Source organism: Coturnix japonica, chromosome 1 (assembly GCF_054131305.1).
Source record: "Coturnix japonica strain WE chromosome 1, WE-NBRP24, whole genome shotgun sequence".
Classification (NCBI taxonomy): Eukaryota; Metazoa; Chordata; class Aves; order Galliformes; family Phasianidae; genus Coturnix; species Coturnix japonica.
Genome location: NC_140663.1, coordinates 27,319,307 through 27,333,250, shown reverse-complemented (window position 1 = coordinate 27,333,250; position 13,944 = coordinate 27,319,307). Strand labels below are relative to the sequence as shown.

General features: G+C 39.4%; 1 protein-coding gene across 1 annotated transcript in view; it reads left to right on the top strand.

Moving 5' to 3' along the window:
* Positions 1-13,944, top strand: part of NELL2 (neural EGFL like 2) — a 140,036-nt gene that overhangs the window by 13,632 nt on the left and 112,460 nt on the right. The window contains exon 3 of the mRNA XM_015854888.3: positions 9,690-9,840. Coding sequence (XP_015710374.1) covers positions 9,690-9,840 — 151 coding nt within the window. The remainder of the gene's footprint in view (positions 1-9,689; positions 9,841-13,944) is intronic.

The window sequence follows — 13,944 nt, the reverse complement described above, 5'->3', positions numbered from 1 at the left end:
GCTGATTTGCCTCATAATAAACCGCTCCCACTTGTCATCCTGGTGAAACCAAAGAAACCATAGCCAAAGGCATTGCCAAAGGAACCATGGCCAAAGGCAGGGTGAGAGACATCTAACTGTACTAGCATTGTGGTCTGACAAATTAAGTCCTAGATCAAAAGAGAACTTTCATATCTCGTCCTGGTTTTCAAATGAATTTTCATAGTGGTATAAATTCAGTGGCTGGATTTATTTCTTTGTGTTGGGAGGATCTACTAACCAAGCAAGGCTGCTGTTGTTGTTTACACTGTGCTATTTGCACAATGAAGCTCACTGCCATTTAAACATTTATCTGATTTTTGTCTAGGTGAGGAATCCTCTATTTATTCCACAGCTTCAGAGTAGCAGTTGGATTCTGCTTTTGTAGTAGGTGGCTGGGGTTGAATTCTGCAACAAAACATGGGTGTACTACAAAGAACTATTTCATAGCCTATATTCCAAGATCATCTCAGGGGTTTGGTGGCAATTGAAAAAGCTTGACTGTACCTTAGTGGTAGCACTGGACAACTGTTTAGTAGACACCCAAGGATGCAATAGAGAATGTTTTAACAGGAGGAGGCAGTGGTCAGGCTATGGGATGGTAAGCTCAGCATTATAGAAAGATTCAGACTGACGTGACTTTCCTTGGTACCTAGAAATGGCCAGTGAGTAAGCTCAGATGCGTCACCCAGCTACTAGTATAAGCACTCTCAAACAGTCTCTTTTTCTGTAGAATTCTAGACAGAAACGTATTTTTGGTGATATTATTGTCAGCTTCCACAGAATGCATAGTATATTGTAGCCATAGTTTGCCCCAGAAAGTCCCGTATTTATAAAATATTTCCTGAAGAGATATCCAATATCAGGAGCTGGCAGGAATGACTGAGGGCTGGTGGCCCTTTCCATCATATCAGGTAGAGGGATTTCCCCCATATTTAATATGTTTAGTTTTCATTGCATTTTACATAGTTAATATATTTTTAAAAATTGTTCCTTTAACTAAAAACAAACATAGAAAAAGCAACAAAAAAACAAACCAAAGTAAGCTTAACTAACCAAGCAAAGATTGCCTAGGGACTTTGACCATAGGGAACAAATTACAAACAAAGCTCTTTGAATGAAATAATAATTACTCGTGTAAGTGAACAAACAACTTCCGATTATACAAACAAGCTAGGCGCATGACAATGGCTTGGTTATTTGAGATCAGGATCATTGCAATTGCATTCAAGCATGTATGTCCAAGTACCTTTCTCCCTATCTCATCACAGAGTACCTGTGTTCCCAGCTGTGCCAAAAAGGTTTTAGACAAAGTATGCAGCTTGTAGGTGAGCTAGAGTTTTGGCCAGAATTGGAATGAATAACACATATTGAGGATATCGGTATGAACAGTCAATATGAGTGGAAGAAAACAATGTGTGCTCAGAAACATATCCTGTTCTCTCACATCAGTCTGTTGTGACTTGTGGGTCTTGGCACGTGTACTATAGGTCTGCCTGTTTGAAACTGGTGGAAAGCCCTTGCTGGGTGACCAAAGCTGTGGCTGACATTCAGAATAGCGAAAATTGCAAAGTAAAGGCAATTGGGCCCTTGCCAAATGCTGCAAGAATGAGCTGTGACACTTCTCTTCCCTTGTTTCTATTTAATGTAATGATTTGGCTTCAGCTGAGTTTTTGTGTCAGTTGTTTAGCTTTGTTTTAAGTGCATTTTCCCTTCTGCTTTTTTCCCTCCCATCATTTGCAGTTCTTCATGCCTACATTTTTGTAGAGCTGTCTCTGTAATGGAGAGGAAAAAGGAGACATGTAGATAGTGGTAACTGCAGTGGTGTCTAAATTACATGAGTAGATGCAGTCTGTAAAGAATCCCAAATCCTGATTTTTCGGGATCATTATACCAACCAGGGATATTTACTGGACTCCATTCATGAGTTCTATACATACCTGGTTGGATTCTGACATACAACTAGACCATAGCCATAGTGTTTGCTGAAACTTGGCAACATAGAAGTGCCGTGTACTTGCTTTGGGAATGGCCCCAGTGGGAGTATTGCTGAATTGGTGCTCATCCCCCTGTATTCTAGTCTTTCAAAGCTGGGATGGATCTGCAGTACCTCCTCCTAAACACTCATAGGGTTCCTTCCTAGAGCGTGGCCAAAACAAAATCAGGTTCTTGTGATTTTGGAAAATTGCAACAGTTTCTGTCTTGCTGTTCTTTTTGAAACAATTTGGTAAATAGAAGGAAGGAATGAGCAAGTGTGTAGGAAAATCATGTTAACCCTAGGGGTGTTTTCTGGTTCAAATAATTCCATCCTAAGCCACTCAAAATTGTTTATCAATTAGTATCTTACTAACAGTTCAGAGTCAGGTACACACACACATAGCATGAGGGCTTCTCCAGAAGTAATGCCTCCTATTTTACTGCTTTGGCCCATGATGTCAGAGGCAGATATTGGTGGTATGGCAGTAGTGGTAGACCTTTCCCACCAATATTCTGTTACAATTTGTTGCTGTGTGACAGATGGCAGCGGAAGGGCAGTCTGACAAAATTATGTCTGAAATGCAAGTGTGTATGAAGCAAAGGTGTTGAATTGCATCAACTGACATTCATTGACGTTTGCTGAATGTTAATGGAGATCAAACAGTGGAAGTGAGCATAGCATGGTGGTGGGTGGTGAGTTTCAGCAGTAGCGACAGTGACATGAAGGACAAGTCACACTGCACAACTGGCACACCGTGAATTGATATGACAGCTTATCTCTGCAAAATGGCAGATTATGACCAGAGAACTGTGTATAGGGCTGAATATTGTCTTCAGTGTGTTAGAAATGATGGTGGAAGTGCTGAAATATCACAAAATTTGCTACAGAGTGTCCCATGAATGTTCACACAGAAACAGAAAGAACATGGTATGCGAGCTGCTCAGGACTTATTGAACCAATATGATGCTGTAGGGGACAGTTTTCTGGATCACATAATAACTGGTGATGATATGTGGTGTCACCACTATGAACTAGAGTCATAACAACAGTCCCTGCAGTGGCAATGTGTGAATTACCCATCAGAAAAAGTTCAGGACACAGCCCCCAGTGGATGAAGTGGCAGCTGCCTTGTGATGCTGACAAAACTCAAACTTCCAGAGTTAGTCCAGAGAAGAGAATGCCTTTGTCTTACAGCACAAGGACTCCAGGCCCCATACCAGTTTGAAGATCATGGAGCACACTGCCAATCTTGTCTGGACTGTTCTACCATTCCTACTATATAGTCCAGTTTTGGTGCCTTTTGACTTCCATCTGTTTGGCCCAAGGAAAGATGAACTGTGTGGGCAGCATTTTCCTTGCAACAACGCCATCCTAGCAGCTGTGAAACAGTGGGTCACCTCTGCTGGTGCAGATCCTTGTGAGTGCAGCATTCAGACTCTTATTCATCACTGGCAAAAGCACGCAGCTAATGGTGGTAACAATGTTAAAAAATAGCAATTTTGTGGCTGAGAGTTTGCTCTATCGAATAGTGTCTTTGTGTTCTTTGTATTTGTTGTAGCTTCAATGGAAATAAATAGGAGGCATTACTGTTGGAGTGATCTACATGTGTATGTATACACACAAAAGCTGAACTAATCAACATTCCCCCCAGAACTCTCTAAACCGAATTGCTGTATTGTGGTGTTTTGGCCTAATAAACATTGTTTTAATTCTTTCTGTATTCAGTTTTCGCTATAGTCATTGTAACAGGAATGCAGCTCATGAATTTGCGTACCCTGTGCTCCACTTAAAAACCCATTGTACCCTTTCAGCCTTGTAAAGATTCTACTTTGGGACTGGCTTCCCATTCTGCCTCATTTGCTGAGAGTAGCTTAGCTTGCATTGGTTACTTAAGTAAAGGAGAAATGTAAGGTAAACAGTATGAAATATAGTTGCCCTTTGTAGGCTGTGTGAAATCCCCAGCTGAGAAAAAGATTAGCCAAAACTTTTATTAAAGAGAAGTGATACAATGTGAATTTATACTTGAGATGCTGATCTCAACTTGCATAGGAAAATGAAACAAAATTGAGCTAGCTGTATTACGTTTTTGAGAGTGTTCATAGCCTGCAGCACTTCTGCATTTTCTCACAAATGAGTAGAATTAAATTTGGGTAGTTCAGCAAACCTGCAGTCAGATGCAGAATTGATTTATAGATGCTGCTATTAAAAGCTGATTATGTGTACACAAAACAGAGTGCGGAGCTCCATTAATTAAAAAGCCTCCTTCAAAGGCTCTTCTATAGGAGTTTGTTTTATAATTTAGCTCATCCTGTATGTTTAGCTTTAGACACTTCAGAAACTGAAGAGCCTACCCTTTGCTAAGACAAGCTATCCGTTCCATTTAATTACTGTTTGTTTTTCATGTGAACTGGAAAACATCTGTAATAAATGGCTTGTTTTAAACCATATTTGAATGTAGTTTTTACTATGAAATTTGATAGGCTTCTGGTGGTGTGTAGGGAAATTTTCTTGCTTACCTTTAGTAACTTGTTCCTGGTTGTTTCCAACACATTTTTTTTTTTTTTTTTAGATAACGGGGGAGATTGGGTTAGTTATAGCTGTATCAATTCTTGAGGTGCTTCTCTATGTGTTTGCATGCATGTGATTGCAAACAAGAATTAAAGTAATTAAGTAATTAAAGGCTTCCATCTCTTTCTGTTGCCCCAGTTTAGAATGGTGATAGTGCCTTTGGACCTGTGGAGTAAGTACTGTTAAAAGTTAGACTTACTGTCTTGGATATACTGTAGTAATTGACATCCCATGAACGTTACTGTAATGACATTGTCTACACTTAACATCTTCAGGAAACCCTTGTGTGGCTTTGCAGCTGTACGTGAGAAGGAAATAAGGAAATGTGTCCTTCTAGAAGTGACTATTGCTGCAGACTTAGAGCAGAGGCAGTCATTAGGTTTGTCTTCTGAATGGCTGAGTTTCTACAGGTCCTAGAGCTGGCGGTTCTTCTCATGGAGTGTTAGATTGCTTTGTGATGTCAGATCTTAAAGTATTTGGCTTGCTGTGTCTGTGGCCAGCTGATCACCTCCTAGCTGGCTACTCTAGCTGTAGATCAATCATCTCTTACTGCTTGTTTACATCCTTTCTAGGACTGTAAACTCTCCTAAATTATTGCATGCAAACCTAGCAGAATTAACTCTAGTTAATTCTCAGGTGATCAGTTCTGCTGAATTTGTAATCATTATTATTGCCTACCACAGTATGTGAATGTTGCATATTAATCCTCCCTCCCCCCAGTCTATTGTGTTGTTTTCAGTATTTTTCTTAACTTGCATGCCTCAAATCAGCTATGCATATCATCATGTAAGTGTTGTTATTCCTTCTAAAGGCATTTTCATATTATAACCTTCAAAGAGACCAAGGACTGCAAGGTCTGTTCTGAGAATAGATTTTTGTTTATTACATTTCACTCACTCTTCTAGAAATTAAAAACAGAGCGTTAACGGTATAGGTTAATGAGTTGTTATGCTGTGGTCAAACCAAAGAAATGAAATATTCTAGAGAAGCAAAAATGATACATAAGTAACAAACTAGAGAAGTGTTTCTCATTCACACAAATAGTTCTCTCCATATATTTACACTCTAATATCAAAACATTTAGGCCATTGTTTTTGTGTATTAAAAATGCTCAAGGCATGAGGTTTTTATGCAACTGTCAAGAAACTACAAATTATTACCTTATATGCACCAGTTTGATTTTCCAAGCTATTATGGAAGAAGTCCAGCTCCAGAAAAGTATTTCCCTTCAGACTTGAAATGATTAGTAGAAGCCGAATGTCAAGACCAATCTTGAATCTGTATTTATTGAGCACAGTAGGTGATCTATCAAGCAAATACCACTAGTGCTCAAACGTAATTGGAATGAGGGATTTGCACTGTTGCTTTGGTGTAAAAAGATGGTTCCAGGACCTTTCAGTGGTCTATTTTCAAGAAATCCACCTGGTGCCTGCACTGAGCAAAGGATGCTGTACTTAGAGAAGCACTAATGCAAAAACTGCAAGCTGTTTACTACTGAAGCATGAACTGACCTATGTGCAATACTGACACTGAATGGCTGTGTGTTTGGGCAGGTAATATGGCAATAATCTTATCAAGTAGGCTTCCAGCCTGATCTAATCAGGTTTTGATGTTTTGGTCTGTTTTTGAGAGGGTAATCTAAAGCCATAATGAGAGAGTATAGAGTACCCAGGTATGGTATTATGGTTTTATATATGGAAAACTCTCATCCAGCCTAATGACAGGGTAATGATTCACAGGGCTGAAAGAGTAGACCTAACAAAAGATTCCTCTCTTGATGGTGCACAGGGAGCTCTACTTTTCCCATGTCTCTCAGAGTAGCAGTGAGGGATGGGAGGACTGCATTCTGCTTCATGTAATTGCTAGGGTTTGTTTCCTTCCTACAACACAGACTGTAGCAAAATGCTTTCCCAGTAACTCCAGTTAGAATTAAGTGTGTGTTTGTGAGGACGGTAATAATTTGTGTGCATATGGAACTGGCCTCATGTAATGGAAGTTGAACTATACATATACTTTCTTTCATCTGTTGCTGATGCAATTATCATTTGGATTTGGTAGAAATTAATATTTCTATCTAATGTAACAATTGTGGATTTTAGTTTTGATAAGCAAGCATAGTCTATGTGGGCCGCTTTCTACTTTCAGCACAGAGCATTTCTGACTCTGCTGGTAGGGTGTGATACAAGTTAAAACTAGGAAATAGGGATAAAAGAGTTTAACTGGGGCACAGACATCCTGGCTTCTTACATGATTCAGAACAGTGTGTAGTAATCCCAGATCCTAGGAAGAAGGAGTTGTGCATTTCTCATCTTCCCTCACATTGGCATCTCTTTGTCTTGAGGAAATCTGGAAGAAATCAGGTGGAGACAGTGGGAGCAGAGAGAGAACAGTCAGGGAATTCTCTACAATTTTGCTATTTCATGCAATTCTGACATTTTCTTTTTTGTCTTGCTTGACTTTTTTTCCCCCAGCCCTCCTCCTTCCTTCTCCTATTCCTACTTCCCTGTCTTCCCATGAAAATCACATTTGATGGGTAGACCTCCTACTGCCATGGTAAGCCGTAAACATTGTGTCTAATTCCAGTACATATCCACAGAAAATAAGGGTATCTATTCAGTGCCTTTATAGACTCCTGTGTGCTCACTTTCTACATTATGGTAAGAATTAACACGACCAGACACAAAAGCTATTGAATAAAAGATCTGTGCAGCTTTTTCACTATCATGTTTTTGCAGACGTGTGTTTATCATCTCTATCTGGTTGGGAGGTGTGAGTTGATGATGTAGAAATCATCTCCATAGCCCTTTTTCTCCACTCTTCCTCTTACACTGTGTCAGGCAAGGGGGAATAAACCCAAATTAAACTTGCTGAATAAATGTAGGGCTTTTATGGTGCATACGCAATAAGATTGGTTTCTGTTTCCATCATCTGAGGAAGCCAAACAAAATATCTCCGCCAAGAAAGTTTGAAAGAAATATAACAGGTTGGTGGAGGGAGAAGAGCATTGTTGGGTGTATAGTAACACTGACTAAGATGTAAGCAAGAAGATTTCACACATTGCAGTGGTCTTGACTCATTCTGACTTTGGTTCTGCCACAGTTATTTACTTTTAAGTTGCATGGGTCTTCCTGACAGAGAGGTTGAAGACAGCAAGCCCTTCAACTCCTGATTATGCACACAAACACTTAAGTATAATTTTGTTACACCTCATTGCATCTTTCGTTAGTCAGAAAGGGCTGACTGTGTGGATGTGCTTTGCATCTAGGAGTCTGGTTCTGCAGGCAACTAAGTGGGTTTCACGTCTGCATTTTGTTGTTTTCCTCTGTACTTTGATAGGAAAGCTGCTGATAAGAGCAGCAGTGCATGAGCAGCTTGTGATCGTGATTAGAGAATATGTTCCTTCTGTGTCCTTCTGCTCGGTCTGCTGGGAATAGGTTGTTTATATTGCTGGAAATTGTTAATGCAGTTAAACCATCTTCCAGCATGCAAACCTATGTCATTCCACTCTGTTAGTGTCCCTTGGCTATAAACGAATGCTTTGATGTAATTGTATTTGAGTTGCTTTATGATTTATTAACAATTCCATTAAAATACCATGGATGTCTGGTACAGAGAGAGAGTTATGCAACCCACAGTAGAAAAGATGTGAAATTTCAAAGTTTCACAAAAATGCTTTAAAGAATCTTTTCTTTATCTTTGTTTTTAAAAGAATTATTTTATTTTATTTTTATCCCCCTATGTTAACTGAATCAAATGCAGAGCTTGGTGTGACTCTGTATAAGAGCTTGCTTAGGACTTTTGACTTGTACAGATTGTTATATTTCTTAAACACATTAAAAGTGTGCCTCTTTCATAAACCACATTAATGTTTGCTGTTAATACCGAGCAGTATTTCTCAAGTGGTATTTCTATAGCACAGCTTTCTTAGAGCAGTGATGTCAGCTTACTTGAGAGCTCAGCTTCAGCTCTGCCAAAGGACATCAGTGTTGCCGTTGCCGTCAGCTCTCTGCTGCAGTTGCTGTCCCTGAATCAGTGTCCCTGACTTAGAGAAGGATGGTTAAATTGTAATGACAAGAAGCTTGTGAATTGATTTAGTTTTTACACAGTCGATTACGCAATCTAATGAATTGATTTTATGCGTTAAATACATATATTATTTTTATTTTCCATTATAATGTGTTATGGAAAGCTTTGGGAATTGTTTTTCTAACATTTTAACGTCTTGTTTTGTAAATTATCTCTCCAGGGTTCTTAAAGTTGAGCCTTTTTTCTTTAAGCATGTTACATAAATCCAGTAGGAGCATTGCTTCAGCCTTTTGTATGTGGACTTTTAACAGCAAAATCTTTTGTGTGGGTGTGCAGTTACTCTATGAAATACTCATGATGCTCTGTCCAAGGAGGAGCAGTAACATACTGCACAACTGGACTGTACAGTGATTGATTAGAAACAATGCATTCTGAAAAATGATGAGTGCTTAAATTCATTTGTAACTCTTAAAACTGAGTAAATTTTCCCTAATAGTAGGTTTGTAAAAAGATTTAATTATGCATAACTGTTAAGCACAACATTTTTGTAGAAGTTGTAGAAAAGAAAATCAGGTTGCGCTTCACAAATTAGGCTCATATCCAGTGTTGCCACTCGGTGCTTGACTGCGAGTAAGTCCTCATTTTGGATGAGATATCAAAGTACCATCTGGCCATCCATGGAGACAGTAAAAGAAACGTGAACCGGCTGTGAAAAAAATCCACCACAAAACCATCACCAGCAAAACCCCCTCACCCAGAATAGAATGGATGTCCTAGAAAATGTGCACACTTCTGTGAAATGGCTCTCATTTCATGTGAAGCTGATGTTTAAAACACTTCTATTCCTGCTGTTTCCTAGCCATTCATTGTGCTGCTCAGATATAGCATGTTAATTCTGTAAGCTTTTTGAGCTGATATTGTATAGTATAATAAGATGGCATCTGGATAAGAAACTAGGAGATACGGTTTAGGGGTTTTCTGTAGGTGTGATAAAGGGGGGACGGTTGGACTAGATGATCTTGTAGGTCCTTTCCAACCTTGTGATTCTATGATTCTAAGATTTATACTGATTTTTTTTTTCTCTATATTTTTTTCTTAGATATTTCAAGAAGTGTAAAGGCGTCTCCAGAAACAGCTGAAATCTTTTTTCAGAAGTTGAGAAATAAATATGAATTCACAATCCTTGTGACCTTAAAACAAGCTCATTTAAATTCAGGGGTTATTTTCTCTGTTCATCATTTAGATCACAGGTAAGTATCACTGGCTGTATGCTAGCTAATGGAAGCATGTGTATTTGTACGGTCAAAAATTGTACATAAATTAAGGGAATATTGTTGTATGACAGGCTATATATATAGAGAGAAAGAGAATGAATTGGTAAATTGTGTAGACTCATAAAAATTCACAAGTTCAAATCTGCCAATGGAAAGTGGAACAGATGCTGCTGTTCAAATGTCTCTTGCTGCTGAGGGCATGGAAAGTTCTCTTTCGCTGGTCATAACCATGAGGACCAGATGCTCAACTGGTGTGAAACCATCACATCTGCACAGTCACATTGATTCACAAAGCCCAGTCCTATACATCTACTTCTTCACCAATTAGTTTTTAACACTATGGGCAGTAAAAAACAAACAAAACATTCCTCTTATAGGCTTATGCCCAAAACAAAAGGCAGAGCACTTGACTCAGAGTAGAGCTGACTTTAAATAACAAGAGTAAACTATGCCAAACATTTGAGGATTATTTCTTTGATAGGATAACAACCAGTGGAGAAGTAAGATTTCTTTATATTTCTGTCCAAGTAAGGGCTAATAAAGATAACCTCCCTATGATTCTGTGATAGAATAAAAAGGAGTTTTAAAATGTTCACCTCTTAAGCAGTCATCAGCACCAGCAACATATGATTTCTGCTTAGGTTCAGAGTTTTTTATTTTCATGTGTACGATCCTGTAACTCTTTCTTGTTGATCTCTCCTCAGTGTTGAGATGAAAGGCTATAGATGGATGTTCAAGCATAATAAAATATCTGCTTTGATTCTTTCTTTCTTTCTTTGCTAAAGTGTACAGGTTCTTATTAGGAGTTGTGTTGTCAGTTACTGTGTGCTGGAAAGTGGTCCAGTTGTACTTTCATGCTGTTTCGCAGAGGTCCCATCTTACACAATTCAGTTGATTAAAAATAGAAAAAGAGAAAAGAAAGAAAAGGAAAATATTCTTAAAGGTCATTATGCCAAGTATATGAAAATATTTTTAACATTGCATGGGGGTGTTTGAATACCTTTTGCATGATGCTTGTTGAAATTGCATCACAGTCGCACCAAGTGACTTCTCTGCTAGTTGTTGACAACCTCTCATCTGCAAAATCTAGCAGTGCCCAATGGGCAGAATTGGGCAGCTGGGAATAGCAAGTTCCTAGTTCAGATTTTACCACCATTAGTGTAGATCAGCCCAGATGGATGAGTTTATTTTGGCATGATTGAGGAAGTTGGTCTGTATGGCCAGCTGTGACCTAACTAAGTTTATTTCTACATATACAAGAACAGGGATTGGTTGTGCTGCTGATAGGACTAACACAACTAATGTTGACATTTCAAAATGAGAGACAAAACTTTAATGTGCCAGAATAGCTGCAGAGGTGGAGAAAGACGTCAACACTCTGGAACTTGGTGAATTTAGAAAAGAGATTAAAATTGCCCTGAGGGGAGGAAAATTACTTCTGGTTACAATTGGTTTTTTGCTGTTGCTGGTAAGTTGTGTCCTCTGATTGTCGCCCAGAAAATGGATGCTGCCATAGAGAGGGTTCCTGCCTTGTATTTGTTGTGGTTTATGGGCCCTAAGCTGGTAACTGATGTCTCTGTAAATCTGGACAGGGATAGAATGCAAGGTTCTAGTGCTCAGATTTCCTTCTATTACATTAACAAAAGGAGTTTTTTGCCATCCTTTTTCTGTGTATATCACATTCATGTGTCTGACTGGGGTGACAGCATGCTCCAGAACTAGCCAGAGCAAGCTCCTGACAGTAAACAAGCTCTCACATGCTTGAGAACAAGTTCACAGTGTACTGGTTTAGCGTTTCTAGGTCTATGTCTTTGAATGAACACGGGATGCTCTGTAGTTCAGGCTGCTCTTCTGCCAAGGGAGCTGCAGAGGTGGCAAAGAGATCATCAGTGTGAAACTCAGTGTTTGGAAAAGAAAGGCTATAGCCTTTCTAAAGGAGGCAGTGTTTGCTGGAGAGCCTTTCCTGCTCTTGTGAAGAAATAGAAGATTAAAAAAAATCTGTAATGTAGTGAGCCAAACTTGATGAATATTCGCTTGGATGGTGGTCAACTGGGAGGGAAATATTAGTTTCTGAAGACAAAGATTGTGATAGTAAGGTACAAAAAGTAAATGTGATGAATTTATTGAAGGGTGCCAAAAGAGTTTGAGGTATTGTTTGAGGAAATAATTAGTCCTTGAAGTAAGACTGGACAAAAGGACCAGCACTGCTCTTCCGTTAACAAGAATATGTTAAATTGATTTTGTCCAGCCACGGCGAATTAAAATAAAGGTTAAAGCTGTGCTGATTTGCAGGTCATGTGGCCATGCAAACATATTGCTTCTTATCTCATTTGCATCTGGTCTGACCGTGTCATCTGCTTATACCCATGAAAAATATGGTTAAGAGGCTAACAAGCAGGACCGTGAAAATTGACTTAGTTTATATTGGTATATTTGTAGGGATGAGTAGTTAAGTTCTTTCATTATTGTGCAATTTCTCTCAAATCTTAAATATTTACAGGCTTTGTTATTACATCTGTCTGCCGTTTATCTGCATCTAGGAGTTTCATATGTCTAAGTACAATGGAAAGCAAGAAGCCTGCATTTTTCAAGGTTTCTGGCTGAAATCAGGTCTGCATTTTGTAGATATTATAACTGCGGATACATTGCTGAACATTTTTAGCCCTTTTGCTCTTAACCATGGAAACTTTTAATACCCTGATTCTAATGTTGTTACAATGTAATGAAAACTGAAGATAACGCAGCTTGCTGAAAAAACTTCCTATTGCCACTGGTAACCAGTGTGCTCTCTTTACCTTCTTGCATCTTATGTGATGCCTACTTTTTGTTTACAAAATTTCTGCAGGAATATATGCGCTATGTTTGTTTTTGGTGTCTCCTTACAAGGATAATCAAATAGGAAGAAAAAAGTCTTATAGATTATTTATCTCTATCTGCATATTTCATAGCTTTCCTGCAGAGGATATTAGGTCATCTAATGAAAAGCAAAACAAGACAATCCTGAATTTGTTTTAAAAATATTACACCTATTCTGATCCTATTACTATCAGGGTAAATCTTTGTTTTTAGCAGGTGTGATATTAGTTTCAACAAGAGTATGGTCAGAAAGTGTTTGTGGCTGTTGAACCAGATATGCCCTTAAGCTTTTATTAAACATTTCCTTTCTATCCTGTTGTATGTTGCCCAGAGAATCTGTAAATACTTTATCCCTGGAGTCACTCAAGACCAGGTTGGATGTCTCAGAGCTGGGGCTTGGAACTGGATGGTCTTCGAGGTCTGTTCCATCCCAACCCAAACCTAAATTCCATCCTGTACTAGAATGTGCAGGATGCTGTCTGTCTGTCACAATAGGCTTTACTTGATTTAATTATGCAAAACTGAGGCCTATCCTAGTTTGGTGTTGCTAACATTGGAATTAGGCTAACATCTGAGCCTCCTGCAGTATCTTATGGCTTTTATTTCATGATGAAGGATAGTAAAAATCACAGAATCACACAATGGCCCGGGTTAGAAGGGACCCTAAGGATCACGAAGCTCCAACACCTCTCCCTACTCTGCTGCACACAGGATCACCAACCTCCCCATTTAATACCAGACCAGGCTGCCCATGGCCCCATCCAACCTGGCCTTGAATATCTCCAGGGATGGGGCATCCACAGCCTCTCTGGGCAGCCTGTTCCAGCACCTCATCACTCTCGAAGTAATGAACTTCCCCTTGATAGCCAATTGAAGCCTTCCCTCCTTCAACTTAAAACCATTTCCCTTTGTCCTGCTGTTATCTACCCTTTCAAAGAGTTGACTCCACTCCTGCTTATACGCTCCCTTTAGGTACTGAAAGGCTGAAAATCCAACAGCCTTCTCTTTGCTAGGCTGAACAAGCCCGGCTCTCTCAGCCTGTCTTTGTAGGGATGGTGCTCCAGCCCTCTGATCATCTTTGTGGCCCTCCTGTGGACCCTCTCCAACAGCTTTTTGTCTTTCTTGTATTGGGGGCCCCAGACCTGGACAGAGTACTCTGGATGGGGCTTCACGAGGGCAGAGTAGAGAGGGACAATCACCTCCTTGTCCCTGCTGGCCACCCCT